The 24,252-nt window shown below is 38.5% G+C and overlaps 1 protein-coding gene across 1 annotated transcript in view; it reads left to right on the forward strand.

Moving 5' to 3' along the window:
• The window catches only part of LOC106093496 (ankyrin repeat and sterile alpha motif domain-containing protein 1B), a 59,063-nt gene extending 52,280 nt beyond the window's left edge, over nucleotides 1-6,783 (forward strand). The window contains exon 13 of the mRNA XM_013260558.2: nucleotides 4,454-6,783. Coding sequence (XP_013116012.2) covers nucleotides 4,454-4,633 — 180 coding nt within the window. The 3' untranslated portion in view covers nucleotides 4,634-6,783. The remainder of the gene's footprint in view (nucleotides 1-4,453) is intronic.
• Nucleotides 6,784-24,252: the final 17,469 nt, after the last annotated feature.

The following is a 24,252-nucleotide window of genomic DNA, read 5'->3' on the forward strand; positions in this document are numbered from 1 at the left end:
CATCTCAGATATATATTAACCACCTTTTTTCATAATTCGGTGAAAATGCATTATTTATGAACCCATGGCAGCTATATCGAAATAAGATCCATGGCATAACTCGGCACGGTCGGGGGGAGGTCTAATATAATTCACTCGCATCTATATCCAAATATACTCCGATCTTCACCATATTCGGGAAGGGTATGTAAGAGTCTCATACAATCATTGTACCAAATTTCAGCATTTAACCAATACGCTTTTAATGGACCCAATAACTTAAATCGGAAGATCATATTCAAATGCCCAAAAAGTAATTGCGGATTTTTCATATAGTCGGCGTTGACAAATTTGTTCACAGCTTGTGACTCTGTAATTGCATTCTTTCTTCTGTCAGTTATCAGCTGTTACTTTTAGCTTACTTTAGAAAAAAAGTGTGAAAAAAGTATATTTGATTAAAGTTCATTCTAAGTTTTATTACAAATGCATTTACTTTCTTTTAAAAAATCCGCAATTACTTTATGGGCAACCCAATATATTCTTTATTGAACACGTATATCGAATGGCATTACAAAGCTCACTGTGCCAACGTTCAGAGAAATCGGTTAATTAACGCTGCTTTTACAGGCTCAAGAAGAACGGGGCTGTATACCTAGGATCAATTGTATTGGGATAGTCAATGGACTGGACATTGAAAAGCTGCAAACACAACAAATGGCAGCGGCATAATCCACTCGACTGACCCAACTGCTTGATGAAAGCACTCCTTGTTGCGATGATATTATGGCGCAGGGGCAAACTATTGCCCACTCCATGGAAAAGGCCTCTAAATTCGTACTTGGGTACCGGAAGCCTCCACCAAGAAACCCATAATACGACCAAGAGTGTTGAGATGCTACTGAAGTCAAGAATGCGGCATATAGAGCAACCCTGCAATCAGTAGCAACGCGCCAGATGTAGGAGAGTATCGGGAGAAAAGGAGAGAGGAGAAACGTCTATTCCGCAGAAAGAAAACGGAAATGGAAAGACGTGAGTGTGAGCGAATTGAGATGTACAGGAGTCAGAATGAAGTTCGGAAATTCTACCAAAGAATTAAACTTCAAACCGATGCCTTTGGTGCAGGCACATCCTCCTGCAGAGACAAAGAAGGAAATCTGGTAACTGATACAGATAACATGCTGAGGATATGGAAAGAACATTTCACCCAACTGCTAGTGTTCGACGTTGGCGGCGAAGAGGATACCGCAGAACCAATCCCTGATGATGGTATAGAATGTTTACTTCCTAGTCAGATTGAGGTCCAAGTAGCAGTGACCCGACTAAAGAACAACAAAGCAGCAGGAGCCGACAGGTTACCCGCTGAACTATTTAAGACCGGAGGTGACATTCTGAAAAGGCATATGCATTAGCTTATCTGCGCAATCCGGTTAGAAGAACGCATACCCGATGATTGAAACCTCAGCATACTATGTCCCGTACACAAGAAAGGAGACAAGACGGAATGTGCCAACTACCGAGGAATAAGTCTCCTCCCCATCGCACACAAGATACTCTCGACTGTACTTTGTGAAAGATTAAAGCCTAAAGTCAATGAGATAATTGGGCCCTATCAATGTGGCTTTAGACCTGGTAAATCCACCCTGGACCAGATATTCACAATGCGCCAAATCCTGGAAAAGACCTGAGAAGGACAAATCAATCTCTTTGTTGACTATAAAGCCGCTTTAGATACTCCTTTACGTTCAAAGGTATTTCAAGCCAAGTCTGAGTTTGGTATCCCTGCAAAATTAATAAGACTCTGCAGGATAACACTTGCTGATACGCGTTCCTCAGTAGGAATAGGAATGAATCTCTTCGAACCATTTAATACCAAACGAGGTTTCAGACAAAGAGACAGCCTATCGTGTGATCTCTCTAATATCCTGTTGGTGAAGATTATACGAGATGCAGATGTGAATAGATATGGCACACTAATCACAAGAGAACACGTGCTACTCGCCTATGCCGACGACATCGATATCATAGGTCGGTCACCGGAAGTAGTAACTGCAGCCTTTGAAAGAATCGAAAGAGAGTCATTGAAAATGGGTCTGGCAGTAAATGGAGATAAGACGAAATGAATGGTTTCCACTCCCAAAAAGCCTTGTACAACCGAGCAGATAAAGAACATGGAGAAAGTTGGGAACCACTACTTTGAGATAGTCAGTAACTTTATCTACTTCAGCACCGCCGTAACCGAAACGAATGACACCAGTTTCGAGATAAAGCGAAGAATAATACTGGCAAACAGATGCTACTTTTTGGACTAAGTAAGCAGTTTAGAAACAAGGCCACCTCTCGACAGACGAAGATTACACTATACAAGACACTGATACTACCCGTGCTGTTATATGGTTCTGAAGCATGGGTACTTGTGAAAGCAGATGAGGCAGTGCTTGGAGTATTTGAGAGAAAGATTCTTCGTAAAATATATGGACCAGTTTGCATTAATGGAGAATGTAGGCGACGTATGAACCACGAGCTGTATGAGCTGTGTGACGACGATAGCATAGTTACACGCATCAAAAAACAACGGCTGCGTTGGCTAGGTCATGTTGTCAGAATGGATGAAGAAGCTCCAGCAAAGAAGTCTTTTGAAGGCAAACACGGTGGTACACGCAAACCGGGAAAACCAAAAGCCCGATGGAAAGATCAAGTGGTGGGAGACACCTCAAAACTTTGTGTCAGAAATTTTAGAATGAGCGCAGAATATCTTGGGGCTTGACACGCTATTCTACGTTCGGCTAGTGAAATAAATATTCTATCATAGTCAATTGAAGTAAGTAAAAAAGATGTGTTAGGCCCTTCGACATCCTTCTTCTAGTTGGCCCAGATCGGTTCAGTTTTGGATATAGCTGCCACATAGACCGATTTCTTGATTTAAGGTTTTGGGCCCATAAAAGACGCATTTATTGTCCGAAGTCGCCGAAATTTGGGACACTGAGTTGTGTTAGGTTCTTCGACATCCTTCTTTAATTTGGCACAGATCGTATAGACAGATCTCTCGATTTAAAGTTTTGAGCCCATAAAGGCGCATTTATAATCCGATTGCGCTGAAATTTGCCAAGTTATTTATGCTAGGCTTTTCAACATCCGTGTCGTATATGGAGGCCACCGTAGCGCAGCGGTTAGCCTGCCCGCCTATGACGCAGAACGCCTGGGTTCGAATCCTGGTGAGACCATCAGAAAAATTTGTCATCAGTGGTTTTCTCTGGCAACATTTGTGAGGTACTATGCCATGTAAAACTTCTCTCCAAAGAGGTGTCGCTCTGCGGCACGCCGTTCGGACTCGGCTATAAAAAAGAAGCTCCGTCTCATTGAGCTTAAAACTTGAATCTGACTGCACCCATTGATATCTGAGAAGTTTGCCCCTGTTTCTTAATGGAATGTTTAAGGGCAAAATTTGCAATTTTGTCGTATATGGTTCAGATCGGTCTATATTTGGATATGGCTGTCAAAAAGATCTAGCCATGTCCATCCGTCTGTCTGTCCGTTGGTCCGTCTGTCTGTCGAAAGCACGCTAACTTTCGAAGGAGTAAAGCTAGCCACTTGAAATTTTGCGCAAATACTTCTTATTATTGTAGGTCGGTCGGAATTGTAAATGGGCCATATCGGTCCATGTTGTGATATAGCTGCCATATAAACCGATCTTGGGTCTTGAAGTCGTGGGTCTCTAGAGAGCGCAATTCTGGTCCGATTTGACTTTTGCACGTGGTGTCTTGATAACACTTCCAATAACTGCGCTAAGTATGGTTAAAATCAAACCATATTTTGATATAGCTGCCATATAAACCGATCTTGGGTCTTGACTTCTTGAGCTTCTAGAGTTCGCAATTCTTATTCGATTGGAATGAAATTTTGCACGGCGTGTTTCGCTATGATTTCCAACAACTGTGCTAAGTATGGTTCATATTGGTTTATAACTTGATATAGCTGCCATATAAACCGATCTTAGGTCTTGACTTCTTCAGCCTCTAGAGGTCGCAATTGTTATCCGATTTAAAATTTTGTACGACGGATCCTCTCATGACCATCAACATACGTGTTTATTATGGACTGAAACGGTCTATAGCGCGATACAGCGCCCATATAAATCGATCTCTCTATTTTACTTCTTGAGTCCCCAAAGGACGCAATTCTTATTCGAATTGGCTGACATTTTACACAGGTCTCCAACAATGATTTAATTGTGGTTCGAACCGGACCATATCTAGATATCGCGCTAATGGCAGAGCAAATCTTTTCTTATACCCCTTTTTGACTAAGAGGAGATGCCGGGAATAGAACTCCACAAATGTGATCCATGGTGAATGGTATATAAGATGGTATATAAGATTCGGCCTGGCCGAATTTAGCACGCTCTTATTTGTTAATTGTTTATTTTATTAAAGTTTGTTTCGTTATTGTAATAACTTTTGTATATTCTCTACCCCAGGATTTGGCCTCAGACATCATTTTAACCATTGGACAAGCATTTGAGGTGGCCTACCAGTTAGCCCTGCGTGATGGCATCTCTTCAACACCCCTGTCAACGCTAAATCACAGCATTCTACAGGGCTTGGATTACTCGAAGCAGACCGCATCGGCGAGCAATAGCAAAACTCAAGAAGCGTAAGACGACCAAAACACTACTTTCAAAGACTTTTTAACAGAATTTGTTTTCATAAAAAATATAACGAACTAAAAACAACTATTAACAATATAACAAAATAGTCTTAAGACAATAGACCAATAGTCGGTGAGTGATATTTCTTTTGCTCGCAAAAGAAAAACAAAAGAAATCATTAACAATCGACAGCAAACAAAACGATTCTAGTCTCTGTAGTAGGGAAAATGTAATTCCCAAAGTTTTTTTTCTCAGTTTAGCTAAGGATGACAGCAAATACCATAACAAATTTCGAAACAATTAAGCACAACAAAACAACAAATTTTTTTATATAAACTTATTACAAATAGAAACAAAATAATAAAAAAAAACTCTAAAGATTTTTTACCGAAGGAATTTTTTATGCACAAATTTTTTACTGGTTTTCCAAATGCACAAAGTTTACACCATTTACGAAATGAAATGAAATGAATTGAATTGAATGAAATGAAATAATATGTATATGTAAATTTATTGTTATTTTTAAGTTGAGCTTGAAACAATCAAATGAAATTTTAAGTTTTGCTATTCCATTGCCGTAGAGAGAAATGCATGAATTTGGATGTTTTTTTTTTTTTGGGTTACACCTAATTCACGATACCTAAAGTAGATCATCAACTTACCAAACTCTCCCCTTTCTCTCTCTCTCTCACTCTCTCCCTTTCTCTTTGTCTCTGTCTCTCCCCATATTCTCTTACGACTTTTTTAGAACCTCCACTCATGTTGACTTCTTTCATTCGTCATACCTTAAGATTTGGACTTTATTGAGGAAAATTTTACACATTCCACCCAATTGGTGTACTCGGACATTCACTTAGTCAAAGAACATTTTTATTCTCTTAAAGGGTAAGCCGAATTTTAGTATTGATTGAAACTTATTTCGAATTATTTCTAAGCTCTACATATTTTAGGGAGTCATGAAATCTCTGATTTTCATTCTTAGACGACTAAGGTTAGGTTAGGTTGAAAAGAGGGTGTAGTTATTAATCCGCCCCATGCCACTATGGACATGCACCCAAGCCAGTAATCGGTTAGTTGTGCGCTCTAAAAACTATAAAGTAACCTCTAAAAGGAAAAATTTAAGTTAGGAATTCCGTGCTACTTACAATACAATATCATTAATTGTTTTCAATACCACTCCCCTAAGATGGTTCATGTCTGGTATTGTGTCCACGCGAAAGCCGGCCAATGGCAAAGGAAATGCTCCAACGTCTCATCATCTTCCCCGCATGCCCTACACATACTATCACTTGCCGCACCGATTTTAAATAAGTGAGCTCGCAGTTCTATGTGTCCCGTTATGATACCAATAGCTACACCGACCTCCTTCTTGCTTCCTTTCAGTAATAGCCTCGTCTTTTCACGATCTGGATCCCCCCATAGGATTTTACCCGTCCTACCGACCGTTTCGCTGTTCCACAATGTTGCATGCGCATTCGTCGCCCACACCCTTAACTCGGATTGCGTTCACCCGAAAGGCTTCGGGTTAACCAAGTTTATTGACAGCAGTCCTCTGGCCTTAACCAGCAAATCGTCTGCCATTTCAATTTCTCTTACTCCGTTATGGCCCGGTACCCAAACGATGCGGATAGTACCATCCTCAGAAAAGGCGTTAATCTCCTTCTTACACTGCAAGACTGTTCGTGACCCTACCGTCCTGGTTGTTATTGCCCTTATGGCAATTTTACTGTCGGTAAAGATGATCACACTCGACGTCCTCGCGTTATCATCACACCACTTCACGCATTCCGTCATCGCCCGGATCTCCGCCTGCAGGACCGTCTTATGGTCAGACAGTCTAAAACAGATGTCAGTCCCAGGGTTTCGCAATGTTAACCCCCAGGCCCACTCTGCCCTCTAGCTTTGTTCCATCCGTGTAACATGATCTTTCAGATGACAATACTAGGGTTCCGTCAATCCAAGACTGTGCCGATGGCAGCACTGCTTCGCACTCGACTTCAAAGTTCATCTCGGGTATCCGAAATCGAAAATCTCTTCCCTTCCTTCCAGGTTTCCTATCGTCGCCTCGATTATACCGCGATGGTATGAGCTGTTCCCATTAGATGTATTTATAAAACATAAACTTCACTAGCCGTGCATTATTCTACCCACCACCATAGGAAGGGGTATACTAATTTCGTCATTATGTTTGTTACTCCACCATAGGATGAGGGTATACTGATTTCGTCATTCTGTTTGTAACTCCTCGAAATATTCGTCTAAGACCCCATAAAGTTATATCTTCTTGATCGCCTCGACGCTCTGAGTCGATCTAGTCATGTCCATCCGTCTGTTCGTCCGTCTGTCTGTCGAAAGCACGCTTAATTTCGAAGGAGTAAAGCTAGCCTCTTGAAATTTTGCACAAAATACTTCTTGTTAGTGTAGGTCGGTTGGGATTATATATGGTCCAAATAGGACCATGTTTTGATATAGGTGCCATATAAACCGATCTGGGATAATGACTTCTTGAGCCACTAGAGCGCACAATTGTCATCCGATTTGACTGAAATTTTGCACGTGTTGTTTTGGTATCACCAATATCTGCCCTAAGTATTGATTAAATCGGTCAATGTTTTGATATAGCTGCCATATAAACCAATCTTGGGTCTTGACTTCTTAAGCCTCTAGAGGTCGCAATTCTCGTCCGATTTGACTGAAATTTTGCACGTGGTGTTTTGGTGTCACTTCCAACAACTGCGTTAAGTATGATACAAATCGGTTCATAATCTAGTATAGCTATCATATAAACCGATCTTGGATCTTGACTTCTTGAGCTCATAGAACGCGCAATTCTCATCCGATTTGGCTGAAATTTTTCATGAAGTGTTTTGTTATGACTTCACATAACTGTGCAAAGTATGGCGCAAATCAGTACATAACCTGATATAGCTGCCATATAAACCGATCTGGGATCTTGACTTCTTGAGCCTCTAGAAGACGCAATTCTCATCCGATTTGGAAGAAATTTTGTACAATGGCTTCTCCCATGACCTTCCACATACGTGTCCATTATGGTCGGAATCGATCTATAGCTTGATACAGCTCCCATATAAACCGATCTCCTGATTTTGCTTCTTGAACCCTTACAATGAGCAATTCTTATCGGAATGAACTGAAATATTACGCAATGTCTTCTTCAATGTTCTGCATTCATTTATGGCCCGAATCGGACTATAACTTGATATAGCTCCTGTAGCACAACAGTTCTTATTCAATATTCTTTGTTTGCCTAAAAAGAGATGCTGCGCATAGAACTCGACAAATGCGATCCATGGTGGAGGGTATATATAGGATTTGGCCCGGCCGAACTTAACACGCTCTTGCTTGTTTGTATTCTCCTCCTCCTGCCACTTCCCTTTCAATTCTTAACTGACAATACAGAGTTCAACGAATTTTTTGTACACTTCAATTTTCTTTCTAGATAATGATACAAATGCTGCAGCAGAAATGGTAGAGAACAATATTTAAATTGAAATGAAGTCCGATATTCTATCTATAATTTCAAATAAGCGATATCAGGTTATAGTAATGAACTCCAGCGCAAACAGGAGAGAACTTGATGTAGCAAACAAATCCTAGACGTCAAAAATTTTTTTACAATTAGTGTTGATATGCCAGAGAGCAAAAATTACTTTGCTTTGTTCGGTGCCTCTTAATATCTATACATAGCAGGCCGAAAAGGAATATACCTCACATATGTATGAGACATTTAAGGGAAATTTGCGTGGTTTTTAATTGGCGACACAACCATGCACTTAAGGAAGAATTCTTTTTTCGCCTGAATAGTTTCTATGGGGAATCAAAGTCATCTCAATGTCTTGCATTGAAAAATTTGTATTGCAACGAATTCTATTTCAATTTACCTTTTATACCTTTCGTGTTGGTTAAAGGAAATAAGAAAAGAAAATGTATATTTAAACAAGTAAAAAGGCGTTAAGTTCGGGCGGGCCGAACTTTGGATACCCATCACCTCGGGTATATATGTAAACCACCTTTCATCAAAATTCGGTGAAAATTTCGTACCTTATGTCCCATGTCAGTTATATCCAAATATGTTCCGATTTGGACCAAATACTAATAAGTACACTAGCTATATCTAAAAATAAACCGATCTCAACTTCATACGACACGGATGTCGAAAAGCCTAACATAAGTCACTGTGTCAAATTTCAGTGAAATCGGATTATAAATGCGCCTCTTATGGGGCCAAGACTTTAAATCGAGATATCGGTGTACATGGCAGCTATATCCAAATCTGGACCGATTTGGACCAAGTAGCATAAAAAAGTCGAAGAGCCTAACACAAAGCACTGTCCCAAATTTCGACGAAATCGGACAATTAATGCATCTTTTATGGGCCCAAAACCTAAAATCGAGAGATCGGTCTATATGGCAGCTATATTCACATCTTGACCGATCTGAGCAAAATTGAAGATGGACGTCGAAGAGCCTAACCAAGCTCACTGTCTCAAATTTCAGCGACATCGAACAATAAATGCGTCTTTTATGGCCCCAAAACCTAAAACCTAGATATTAGTCTATATGGCAGCTATATCCAAATCTGGACCGATCTATGCGATATTGCAGAAGTGTGTCAAGGGGCTTAACACAACACACTGCCCCAAATTTCGGCGACATCGGACAATAAATGAGCTTTATATGGGCCCAAAACCTTAAATCAAGAAATCGATCTATATGGCAGCTATATCCAAATCTGAACCGATCTGGGCCAAATTGAGGAAAGAAGTCGAAGGGCCTAACACAATTCACTGTCCCAAATTTCATCAAATTCCGATAATAAATGTGGCTTTTGTGGGCCTAAGACCCTAAATCGGAGGATTGGTCTATATGGCAGCTATATCTAAATCGGAACTGATCTACGCCAGATTGACGAAGGAAGTCGAAGGGCCTAACACAACTCACTGCTCCAAATTTCAGCGAAATCGGATAATAAATGTGGCTTTTATGGGCCTAAGACCCTAAATCGGAGGATCGGTCTATATGGCAGCTATATCCAAATCTGGACCGATCTGAGCCAAATTGAAGAGGGATATCGAAGGGCCTAACGCAACTCACTGTCCCAAATTTTGGCAAAATCGGATAATGAATGTGGCTTTTATGGGCCGAAGGCCCTAAATTGAAGGATCGGTCTATATGGGGGCTATATCAAGATATAGTCCGATATAGCCTATCTTCGAACTTAACCTGCTTATGGACAAAAAAAGAATTTGTGCAAAATTTCAGCTCAATATCTCAATTTTCAAAGACTGAAGCGTGTTTTGAGCAGGTACAGACGGACGGATGTCTCTAGATCGCCTTAGATTTTTGCGCTGATCAAGAATATATATACTTTATAGGATCGGATATGGATATTTCGATGGTTTGCAAACGGAATGACAAAATGAATATGCCCCATCCTTCGGTGGTGGGTATAAAAATACAAAAAGCTTGCCATTGACTTTTTTAGAACTTTTTTCTCAAGCGATTAAATTCGTTCAGGCTTTATATCCTAGCTATTTTATTAGCAGTTAATACGCAGGTTCTATGATTATGACTTCAAGGATGGTCTAACCTTCTTGATTTACGAAAAACATGTCCCCTTGTTTAAGCACTCACTTTCAGCACAGTAGTCTTTATATGCTACAGTAGCAATGAAGTATTTAAAATTGACCCCACCAGATGGCGAGAGACATACCCAAAATTAATGCATTTCTCTAGATTAAAATTAATTCTATATAGACACAATTTTCTTAAAAAAACCAAAACATCTTTGAAACAAAGGCATTTATTAATACTGGTACTAAGAAAAACAATACAACAACAAAAGATAACAAATAACAATATTAACAATAAACAAACAAAAATAAACCTTCATTAAGATATACAACAACAACAACAACAACAATAACTATAAACCAACAAACAAATATATTTGACAAAATAACATTCCTTATTAAATTTACTATAAATATATATAGACTAAAGAATAACAACTCTTACTCTAAAACAAAACCTTAAATGTATATTAACCAAAAATTGAAGATACAAAAAAAAAACACAAATGTTTAATCCAAAAAACAAAACTGAATGAAATGTTGTTAACAAACAAAATATTACACCAAAAATTAATTCTATAACGAAATTCGACTCATAGATAAATCCAAATATATATGCAAATCCAGGAACAAAAATTACATCTACAAAACAAAATCCCACTCTAGCAATTAGTTATCATATCTTAAAATCATAAAACAAAACAAAAAAACACAAATTGACCCCTACCATATTTATTGAATCGGCTTTAGAGAAATTTAAAAAAAAAATAAAAATACTATTAACCAAAAACATATTAATGTTAAATCCACAATATTGGAAATCGTAACGAAAACTTATTCAACAAAAAATATTACAAAATATAACAACAAAAGAAAGAATAATCAAAGTTATAAGCCCTCAATGCTTACAAAACATCTCGATATAAACAAATTGTAAATTGTTTTAAAATTAAATTAACCTAACTTTTGTAGTTTTCTTTATCATTTGTGTATATTTTTGTTATTAATTTTAAGTGCAATATTTATTGGTTTCATACAACTAGTCTGATATTTTAGCATAGAAAGAGTGAAGATGGTAACAAGAAAAAAAAGCAATTAAAATATTTTAATAATGTTTTGTTCATTTTTAAAATTAAGCGGATCAGTCTTGATGTTATAAACTTTTAATTTTTAAATAAAATGCATATTTCTTTCCCACATACTAAGAAAACTTCCTTTGTTCTTAATTTTAAGTGATGGCAAATATTCTCAATATCTTCAATTATATAAGCAGCAATTTTTTATGCAGAACAAGGCCTAACAACTGAAAGTGCGTTATACTCGAAACGGATCACTTTAAAATTCTCTACTCTAAATCACTATGGTTCAAGCTTGCAGAATGTTTCTTTTTTACTTACAGTTTTCAAGAAGAAGAATAAAAGGGCATATAATTCAATATTATGACCAAGAATTAATAGTTTTTCTTACAAAGCTAACATCCTCCTAGAATGCACAAATCTTTAATCATGGCTCTATGGCTCTCTCTATTGACCACAGCATTATCGCCGGCTTCATTTTTGCAGAAATGGGAACCAAATTCTACAACAATACAAATTTAGCAATAATGTTTATACCTACCACCGATCTAGACGATCTAGCCATCTCCGCCGTCTGTCAGTCCGTTCGTCTGTCTCTTGATATCATGTACCAGTTTTAAAAATAGAGATTTTTAGCTGATCTTTTATGTCCATAGGCAGTTTAAGTTTGACGTTAGGTTTTCGTCCATTGTGATACCATAGGAACAGAAGAAGAAATATGCCTTCTAGTTCCTACCGTTAAACCATCCAGATCACTTGAGAAGGCCCAACAACTTGCGAACGTTCACACCAGGTATCGGACTTTATTTTGATATTGCCCCCATATAGACCGATTTGCCGATTTAAGGTCTTAGGCCTATTAAAGCCATATTTTTTATACCCTCCACCATAGGATGGGGGGTATACTAATTTCGTCATTCCGTTTGTAACACCTCGAAATATGCGTCTAAGACCCCATAAAGTATATATATTCTTGATCGTCATGACATTTTAAGTCGATCTAGCCTTGACCGTCCGTCCGTCCGCCCGTCTGTCGAAAGCACTCTAAGTTTCGAACAAGTAAAGTTAGACGCACTCAAATCTTATCAATGTAGGTAGGTTGGGATTGTCAATGGGCCAAGTCGGTTAATGTTTTGATATAGCCACCATATAAACCATTCTTGGAACTTGACTTCTTGAGCCGATAGAGGGCGCAATTCTCATCCGGTTTGGCTAAAATTTGGCATGTTTTGTTATGACTTCCAAGTACGTGTGCCAAGTATGGTTCAAATCAGTTGATAACCTGATATCGCTGCCATATATAACGATCTTGGATCTTGACTTCTTGAGCCAATAGAGGGCGCAACTCTTATCCGACTTGGCTGTAATTGTGCATGAAGTTGTTTGTTATTACTTCCAACGACCGCAGGTATACCCCAGGGCTCTGTTCTTTCTCCTTCTCTTTTTCTTATTTTCATTAACGATCTGTTGGGTCAAACATCGAAACCGATCTACTCATTTACGGATGACGGTAATCTCTGTCATTCGTACTCATTCGACCATAGGCCAAGTCTTCGAGAGATTGAGGACAAGAGGCGGATTATGGACGATACACTCTGCCATGATTTGCTTGCCATTTCTGAGTGGGATCGAATGAATCGAGTAGATTTTAATGCACGAAAGACTCCGTGCTGCTTGTTGTCACACAAACGATTCGCTGACCCATTACGATCATCTTTGTCTATCAACGGTGTAGATGTTGAGCAATAAGAAGCTCTTAATGTCCTGGGCATGAAAATACAAAGTGATGTCCTTTGGGCTAAACATGTATTTGAAGTGTCAAAGTAGCATTCAAGTGTTTAGGCTTCCTTAAAAGGTGTAAGAATTACTTCACTCCGTCTGATCTTCTTAACATCTACACCACTTTTGTAAGGCCGAAAATGGCCTTATGAGCTGGAGCTTCAAAATCATCCCTGGACCATGTACAGAGGAGAGCGATGGCGTCGATTGGGGACAGTGGGGTATCCAACTCTATTGCCTCCCTTCATCATCGTCGCAATATGGGTTGTTTGGCGCTGTTCCATCGGTACTTTCATGGTGTGTGTTCGTCTGATATTCATCTTGTTATTCCTGATGTAAGGATGTATGTCAGGGATACTAGACATTCCAGGAACTCACACCCATTTGTAATTAATTGGCCAGCGGACCGCACAATGCATTATAGAGAGAATTCTTATTTCGCCCGAACCGTTCGTTTGTGGAATCGACTTCCGACTAATGTTTTTCGAACCCACTTTGACATCCAAAGATTTAAGACAAATGTCAATAAGCTCTACATCCTTTCCCCCACCCCTCCAATTCCTAATTTCCTCTCGCCAACGCAATGCACTGCATTCATAAGGGACATCCCCTGCGTGTGGGCTGACTGAAAAAAAAACTGGCTGGTTCAAATCCTGATATAGTTGTCATATAAACCAATCTGAGATCTTGATTTCTTAAGCCTCTAGAGGCTACAATTCTCATCCGATGTTGCTGAAATTTTGTACAACGACTTCTCTCATAACCTTCAATATACATGTCTAATATGGTTTAGATCGATCTATAGCCTGATACAGCTCCCATATAAACCGATCTTCCGATTATGCTTCTAGAGCCCCTCTATCTTTAAGGGTTGGGGCCCATAAGAGGCGCATTTTTTGTCCGACTTCGCTGAAATATAGGACAGTGAGTTGTGTTAGGCCCCTCGATATCCTTCCCAGACCCTGATCGGTCCAGATTTGGATATATCTGTCATATAGAACGATTGCTCGATTTAAGGTCATGACCCCATAAAAGGCTCATTTATTTTCCGATTTCGCTCAAATTTGACGCAGTGACTTATGTTAGGCTTTTCGTCATCTGTGTCCTGTATGGTTCAGATAGGTCTATATTTGGATATAGCTTCCAAAAAGACCAATATTGAACAGTGACTTGTATTTATTAGACCACTCAATGTTCGTGCCGAATTTGGTCCAAATCGGACCATATTTGGATATAGCTGCTTTGGTTTCATAGATAATGCATTTTTCACCGGATTATGACGAAAGGCGGTTCACATATATACCCAAGATGGTGGGTATACAAAGTTCGGACAGGCCCTTTACTAGGTTTGCTTAATTTTTATAAAATTTGGTAATAAACCCGATTTTGCTTAAGTTTAGAACAGTGAGATGGACTTGGCCACTCGTTGTTTGAAACGGAAATGGTCCAGATCGGACTATATTTAGATAAAGGTGACATATCTGTCGATCTGATGACTTAGGATGTTAAGCTATTAAAAGGTCCAGATTGGACCATACGTATTTAAATGTAGCTGTAGAGCGATCATCTAATTAAGGGTCTTAAGCCCATAACCTCCGCATTTATTAACCCATTAAGCTTAAATTGGGAACAGTTATTTGTAGTAAGCCTCTCGACATTCTAACTAAAAATTCTCCAGATCAGGACATATTTTGATATAGCTGTCATTTAAGCCGGCCCGAAGATGTACAGAAATTCGGAACAGAAATTCGAAACTGTGTGTTGTTTTAAGCCTTCTGTCATGCGACCAGAATATGGTCCATATTTAGATATTGCTACCATATAGACCAATCATCTAATTTAGAGTAGAGCTGGCAAACTATCGACGGCACAAACGATATTTTAGTTTTTTCGCCAATATCGATACTTCCAAACACTATCGATACTATTGGTAAAATGAAATTTTTGGTGAAATGAGCCCTTTTTGATTTGAAAACTTTCTAAGTTAAGATAACATATCAAAATGGTACGAGTTTGTCCTACATTTGTCCATTTTGTGGTATCCGTCGATATTTCCACATGAGCAGAATAGAAACCAGTAAGGAAAGGCAAAAGTCGGGCGGTGCCGACTTAATAATACCCTACACCTTCCTTATAAGTACAAAGAAGGAACTATAACTAATTCTGAATTTTGATGGACCTCGACGGATGTTTTCAGATGAATTATTAGACAATCCGTATAAAATATGAAGCAAATATGTTGAAACTGTAATAAATACGGTTGACAATTGACAACATTATTGCAAATTATGTGGGAGCTACATCTACATCTCAACCGAATCGGTTACCAAATAAGCACTTTATTACAATATTTCTCAAAATGGGAGCAATATATATATGGAAGCTATATCTAAAACTGTACCTATGTCGAGCAAAACTTCTAAGATATTGTGGTAGTCGTCGAGAAAAGCGTTGTACAAAACTGTGGGAAGATTGATCAATACATTCGCTTGCAGTGGCCATAGAAGTGAAAGTCGGCCGATATATATATATATATATATATTATATATATATATATATATATATATATATATATATATATATATATATATATATATATATATATATATATATATATATATATATATATATATATATATATATATATATATATATATATATATGACAACTATATCTGAATCTAAACCGGTTTCTATGAAATTCACCAGTAATGTAAAGAATCATAAGAAAATCCTTTCTACTAAATTTCGAGAGAATCGGTTAACAAATCACCACTTTATTGCAATATTTCTCAAAATCGGGCGATCATATATATGGTATCTACATTCAAATCTAAACAGATTTTTCCTATTGCTATAGGCTTAGTCTCTAGGCCGAAAAACATGCCTGTACCAAATTTGAAGGTGGTCGGTTGAAAATTGCGACCGGTAGTTTGTACACAAATTAACATGGACAGACGGACAAAGCTAAATCGAATCAGAAAGTGTTTCTGAGTAGATCGGTACACTTATCAATGGGTCTACCTTTCTTCCTTCTGGGTGTTACATGCACAGGCGCTAAGTAACGATGCAGGGTATAACAAGTAAAAGCGTGCTAAGTTCGGCCGGGCCGAATCTTACATACCCTCCACCATGGATCGCATTTGCCGAGTTCTTCCCCCGGCATCTCTTCTTAGGCAAAAAAGGATATAAGAAAAGATTTGCTCTGCTATTATTATATGTTGGAGACCTGTGTAAAATGTCAGCCAATTCGAATAAGAATTGCGCCCTTTGGGGGCTCAACAAGTATTGTAAAATACAGAGATCGATTTATATGGGAGGTGTATCGGGCTATAGACGATCATAATAAACACGTATGTTGATGGCCATGAGAGGATCCATAGTACATAATTTCAGGCAAATCGGATAATAGCTGCGACCTCTAGAGGCTCAAGAAGTCAAGATCCCAGATCGGTTTATACGGCAACTATATCAGGTTATGAACCGATCTGAACCTTATTTGACACAGTTGTTGAAAGTAATAATAAAATACTTCATGAAAATTTTCGACCAAATCGGATAGGAATTGCGCACTCCAGAGGCTCAAGAAGTCAAGACCCAAGATCGGTTTATATGACAGCTATATCAGGCTATGGACCGATTTGAACCATACTTGGCACAGTTATTGAATATCATAACAAAACACGTCGTGCAAAATTTCATTCCAATCGGATATGAATCGCGCACTCTAGAGGCTCAAGAAGTCAAGACCCAAGATTGGTTTATATGGCAGCTATATCAGGTTATGGACCAATTTGAACCATACTTGGCACAGTTATTGAATATTATAACAAAACACGTCGTGCAAAATTTCATTCCAATCGGATATGAATCGCGCACTCTAGAGGCTCAAGAAGTCAAGACCCAAGATTGGTTTATATGGCAGCTATATCAGGTTATGGACCGATTTGAACCATACTTAGCACAATTGTTGGATATCATAACAAAACACTTCATGCAAAAATGCATTCAGATCGGATAAGAATCGCGCACACTAGAGGCTCAAGAAGTCAAGACCCAAGATCTGTTTATATGACAGCTATATCAGGTTATGAACCGATTTAAACCATACTTGGCACAGTTATTGGATATCATAACACCACACGTCGTGCGAAATTTCATTCCAATCGGATAAGAATTGCGCACTCTAGAAGAAGTCAAGACCCAAGATCGGTTTTTATGTCAGCTATATCAAAACATGGACCGATATGGCCCATTTACAATACCAACCGACCTACACTAATAAGAAGTATTTGTGCAAAATTTCAAGCGGCTAGCTTTACTCCTTTGAAAGTTAGCGTGCTTTCGACAGACAGACGGACGGACGGACGGACAGACGGACGGACATGGCTAGATCGACATAAAATGTCACGACGATCAAGAATATATATATTTTATGGGGTCTCAGACGAAAATTTCGAGTAGTTACAAACAGAATGACGAAATTAGTATACCCCCCATCTTATGGTGGAGGGTATAAAAAGCCCTAGATAGGTCGAGTACTGCAATATCAAGCATTATTTAACTACTTACGCATCTACTAACGTATCTAGAATCCACAAGTCTTGCCCATTGAAATGTAGCTAAACAATATTTCAGTAGGCAACAATCTACAATAGTTCCCAATTTCTCCGCGGTTTCACTTTTTGAATAGCTAAAAGCTGTAATGGTTTACTTTCTGAAACTGACATAACAACACTGTGAAACAGTTTCTAGGTCATGGTCTTAGATGTGGAAAATTCCAACTTTGGGCGAAAGTATTAGGCCATAAGGGGAAAGGCCAAAAAGGGGTTAGAGTCCTCAGACCCAACATTAGAAAGGCGCTTTTAATATAACCTGGATCTAAATAGGGTAAACCAATCTCTCAAATATAGCTCTAGTATAGCTGATTGGCTGTCGTACAGATATCCCAGTATGTAGTGGGTATTAAAAGTTCTCCGAAGTCGAATTTACATGTTTTCTGTAAAAGTATGGAAGTTTATTAAAATGTGGAACATATTTGTCGATATTTTCCAAAGTAAAGAAGAAAAAGTAAAAGCGTGCTAAGTTCGGTCGGGCCGAATCTTTTATACCCACCCACGAATTTATCAAGTTCTTTAAATGAATTTTTCGAATAGAAAAACACCAGTCATAAAAAACACCACCTACAGTATTTCAGGAAAATGGAGCAATAATTGCGCCATCCAGAGGCTCAAAAAGTCAAACTGGGAGATCGGTTTAAATGGCAGCTATTTTAGATTATATACCGATTTAGACTATACTTAGAACAGTTGTTGGAAGTCATACGCAAACAACATATGAAAAATTTCAACCCTACTGAATAAGAATTTCGCCCTCTAAAAGCCCAAGAAGTCTAATCGGAAAATCGGTTTATATGGCGACTATATCAGGATATAGACAAATTCAGACCACGCTTAACACAGCTGTTAAAAGTCCAAATAAAACAATTCATGCAAAGTTTCAGCCAAAATTGATAATAATTGCGCCCTCTAGAGGCTCAAGAAGTCAATTCGGGAGATGCATGCAAAATTTCAGCCAAATCGGATAATAATTGCGCCCTCTAGAGGCTCAAGAAGTCTATTCGGGAGATCCGTTTATATGGCGGCTACATCAGGTTATAGACTGATATAGACTATACTAGGCACAAATATTGGAAGTCATACCAGAACACTTTATGCAAAATTTCAGCCAAATCAAATAAGAATTGCGCCCTCTAGCAGCTCTAGATGTCGAAACCCAAGGTCGGTTTATATGGCAACTATATCAGGTTATGAACCGATTTAGACCATGCCTGGCACAATTGTCGGACGTGATACCACAACCCCACGTGCAAAATTTCAGTCAAATCGGATAAGAATTGCGCCCTCTGGAAGCTCAAGAAGTCAAGACCCAAGATTAGTTTATATTGCAGCTATATCAAAACATGAACCGATGTGGCCCATTTACAATTCCAACTGACCTACATTAATAAGAAGTATTTGTGCAAAATTTCAAGCGGCTAGCTATACTCAGACAGACGGACGGACGGACAGACAGACCGACGGACAGGGATAGATCGACATAAAATGTCATGACGATCAAGAATATATATACTTTATGGGGTCTTAGATGGATATTTCAAGGTGTTACAAACGGAATGACGAAATTAGTATACCCCCTTCCTATGGTGGAGGGTATACAAATATCCAAACTATCGATATCTTTGGATATAACTATGGATACGATAGTGGAGTTATAATAAAATACCCTCCGTGGTGGTGGGTATCCAAAGTTCGACCGATCGGCTTAGAATTACATCCTGATTAGATTTAGCTTTGTCCGTCTGTCCGCTATCCGTCTGTCTATTCATGTATTCTTGTGATCAAGGTATAGGTCGCATTTGTTGTCCGATTGTCATGAAATTTTGCACAACTCTGTTTTTTAATCCAAGGACGAACGCTATTGATTTCGGAACAGATTAAGATATATATCCCATATATATCTTTCAGCCGATATGGCCTTTTAAGGCTATAGAAGCCACAATTTTGGTCCGATCTTTACAAAACACGAGGTGCTTCATTTGACGTCTTCATATGTGTGCAAAATTTCATCAAAATCGGTTCAGATTTAGATATAGCTCCCATATATATCTTTCATCCGATATGGCCTTTTAAGGCTATAAAAGCCACAATTTTGATCCGAACTTTACAAAATTTGGCATGGGGTGTTTTATTTAACGTCCTCATATGTGTGCATTTTTATAAAATCGGTTTTATAAAAATCGGTTCAGATTTAGATATAGCTCCCATATATATCTTTCATCCGATATGGCCTTTTAAGGCTATAGAAGCCACAATTTTGATCCGAACTTTACAAAATTTGGCACGAGGTGCTTCATTCAACGTCTTTCTTTCAAAATTTCATAAAAATCAGTTCAGATTTAGATATAGCTCCCATATATATCTTTCATCCGATATGGCCTTTTAAGGCTGAAAAAGCTACAATTTTGTTCGATCTTTATACAATTTAGCGTAAGATGTTTTATTTGAAGTCCTAGATGTGTGCCAAATTTCATCAAACTCGTTCCAGATTTACATATATAGCTCCAGTATATCAAACATCCGATATAAGGCAGTAGCAGCCACAATTTAGGTCCTATCGTTAGAAATCTAACAACGGTCTATTCAATATTTCAAAAGAGATGCAATATTAAAGTCTGACTAGATTTCAACATAGGGTCCATGTATTGAAAGTAGTATGTAGGCTCGATGGTGTAGGGTATTATATAGTCGGTCCCGCACGACATTTGCCTTTCATTACTGGTTTCTTTCATGCTTTTAAACCAAAAATTATCGCCTAAAATCGGCAATACTTTTAATATATAGCACATGCCTCAATTGCTATTAAGAAGTTCAAAATTTTTTTATAGATTTATTCAAAAGTTTAACATTTGTTGTGTATTTATTTCATAGTTCTCAATTTCAATTTTTTTATTCATATCCTTTATCAAAAGATGTCACTCTGACACATTAGCCAGCTTGAAAATGTACCGATATAATTTTTATATATCATTTAAAATTGAATAACAATTAAAATAAAACCACAACAAGAATTGAAGAAAAAAAAGACAAACTTTTTATGAAAATTACTCATTTCAATGAATCAGTACCTTTAAGTCATTAAGTGTCATTAATTGTAAAACTACATACAAAAACAATAATTTTTTGATTTCACCTTCATTCACTTTGTTATATAGTATTTATACAAACACAAACATATATATGCATAAATAATGAAAACAACATAAAACAACTACTAAAAACAAAGAATATTGCATAACATTAAAAATTTAAAAAAAAAAAACTCTACATCAAATATAACGAAAAAAAAAAAATATTTATGAAAAAATATTTGTCATTAACATTTTGTGGAAATGCGTATTTACAAAAGGCGACAAAAACAAACAAATAAAGAATGGAAAACGAATATAAAAAAAAACAGTTTTTATTATATGTAGCAAGAAGTAAAGGAAAAGAAGTAAACTCCAAAATAAAAACAGAGAGAAAGATAATTAAACTTAATAATGGTGTGAGAAAAATAAAACATAAACAATCTAAAAACAAAACGAGTATGTGTCTTAAGTCTTTTGTTTTCAAACCAGACCCGAGGGGGTGAGTATGTGGTATAACTTTAATTTGCTCTCAACAAACATTTCTTTAAAGAAAAAGTATGTTTTATGGTGAAATTTTGTTGCAAGTATGAGCATCAGACTACTACTTGCGACCTCTAGAGGATCAAAATGTCAAGATCCCAGATCAGTTTATATGGCAGCAATATCAGATTATGTACCGATTTGAACCATACCTGGTACAGTTATTGAAAGTCATAACAAAACTCCTCATGCAAAATTTCAGCCAAATCGGATACGAATTGCGCCCTCTAGAGGCTCAAGCAGTCTAGACCCCAGATCGGTTTATATGGCAGCTATATCAGGTTATGGACTGATTTCAACCATACTTTGCACAGTTGTTGGAAGTCATAACGAAACACATTATGCATAATACTAAACAAATCCAATGGAAATAGCGCCCTCTATTGGCTCAAGAAGTCAAGATTCAAGATCGGTTTATATGGCATCCATATAAGGTTATGAACCGATTTAAGCCATACTTAACACAGTTGCTGGTGGTGACACCAAAACACCACGTGCAAAATTTCAGCCAAATCGGACGGGAAGTGCGCCCTCTATTGGCTCAAGAAGTCAAGACACAAGATCGGTTTATATGGCAGCTATATCAAGTGATGTACCGATTTCAATCATACTTAGCACAGTTATGAAAGTCATAACATACCTGCTCATGTAAAACTTCAGTTAAATCGGATACGAATTGCGCCCTCTAGAGGTTCGAGAAGTCAAGACCCAAGATCGGTTTATATGAGAGCAATATCAAGTTATAGACCGATTTGAAGCATACTTAGCACAATTGTTGGAAGTCACAATAAAACACCTCAAAATTGAAGAATTGCGCCCTCTACCTGTTCAAGAAATAAAGATCCCAGATCAGTGTATATGACAGCTATACCAGGTTATAGATCGATTTTAACCATACTTGACACAGTTTCTGAAGCATACATAGTACACTTGTTGAAAGTCACAATAAAACACTTCATGCAATTTCAGTCAAATCGGATAAGAAGAGCGCCCTCTAGTGGCTCAAGAAGTCAAGATCAAAGATCGGTTTATATGGCAGCTATATCAAAACATGAACCGATATAGCCCATTTACAGTCCCAACCGATCTACACCAATAAAAAGTATTTGCGCACAATTTCAAGCGGCTAATTTTGCTTTTTCAGACGTAGGGATGGACAGACGGACGGACGGACGGATGGACAGACGGACGGATGTTCAGGCGGACGGATGTTCCGACGGACGGATGTTCAGACGGACGGATGTTCAGACGGACGGATGTCCAGACGGACGGATGTCCAGACGGACGGATGTTCAGACAGAAGGATGGACAGACGGACGGACGCACAAACGGATTGACATGGCTAGATCGATTTAAAATGTCATGACGATCCAGAATATATATATACTTTATGGGGTCTTAAACGAATATTTCGAGGAGTTACAAACAGAATGACGAAATTAGTATACCCCCATTCTATGGTGGAGGGTATAAAATGAGTCCGATTTAGAGAGAAGCAATATCAATACACGGACCAAATAAAACCAAGTGAGAGGGAAATCATTGTAGCTCAATCGGAAGAAAATTGCGCCCTCTACAGGCGCAATGTATCTTATAGGATACATTCAGTGTGGCATCGGTTGATTTTGTTTAATTTGCAAAAAAATAGAACTTTGGCGATAGTATCAGTCGGAAATATATCAATCGATATTCAGATCAAAAATAAAATATCGATAGTATCGATAAGATCAATATTTCCCCAGCTCCAGTACATACCGCCGGTTGGTAGTTGTGACCCAGTCAATGGCCATGTTTACAAGTCCGATATAAGTGGGCTACTGTTTGGTTCTAGGAGATTTTAAAGCGCATCACATTTCATGGCATTCTTCCCTAGATAACGAACAGCGGGGCATGGCTTTGGCAAAGCAGATATAAGGTTCTACGTTTTGCATGATGAATGAGGGTGCCCGTCACTAGGATAACAAGGAGATGCAGCAGCTTGCCAGATTTTTGCATTGTATCCCCTAATCTCCTCAGAGACGTATCCTGGCAAGCCGTCATTTCTTTAGGATCAGACCATCTCTCCATAATTCTCACCATCGAACGACCACCTGACTTCATAACCTCTGATCGCCGGACGTTTATCAATCAGAAGAAAGCCAAATGGGTCGGCTTCATGAAATAAACGGGGTAGTCAATGAACATAAGCGGAATTTGTGGCTGGAACACTTGGAGCAATGTAACTTATGTACCGGTTTAGGCAAGCTGTGGTCTACTGTTAAGTCACTTTAGAACCCCGGCAGATGGCATAACAGGACCTCAGTCAGTTTTGGCTACGTAACTGTGACTGATCCGAGGAGATGCGCCAGCTTGTTCAACCGTCAGTTTATTGTGCATCCCTAGATTGACAGGGAGGAGAGCCATTTGTCGTATCCGTGGTCTCAGAGCCGATGAACAGCCGTCACAATTTAACGTGGGCGAAAAATGTTATCTGTGGCGCCATATTATCCAAGGCCTTGGGCCCCGTCGAAATCTCTACACTGATGTTGAAGAATCTGTATCTACCTGGAGTTAAGTACCTTACAACTATCTTCAACTTGTCTTTGAACACTCTTATAGTTCCCGATGTCTGAAAGATGGGCAGAGTGATCCCACTACTGAAGTCTGGAAAGGACCTGAGTTTGGGAGAATCGTACAGACCGATCTCCCTACTCTCACCAGTAGACAAGACGTTTGAGGCACTACTCCTCCCGAGTCTCGTTGGAGAATTTCCATTCGCCGGACATCAGCATAGATTTAGAAAACTGCATAGTCCAACAACTGCTGTGCATGCCATCACCGCACATATTTGCCGTGGCTTCAATTAGCCCAGGCCATGTGATAGGACGGTCCTCGTGGCACTGACCTATCGAAAACATTCGACAATATGCCAAACTATTTGAGGACATCGCCAACACGTCCCTCCCGATAT

The sequence above is a fragment of the Stomoxys calcitrans genome, chromosome 2 (genome assembly GCF_963082655.1).
Source record: "Stomoxys calcitrans chromosome 2, idStoCalc2.1, whole genome shotgun sequence".
NCBI classification, from domain to species: domain Eukaryota; kingdom Metazoa; phylum Arthropoda; class Insecta; order Diptera; family Muscidae; genus Stomoxys; species Stomoxys calcitrans.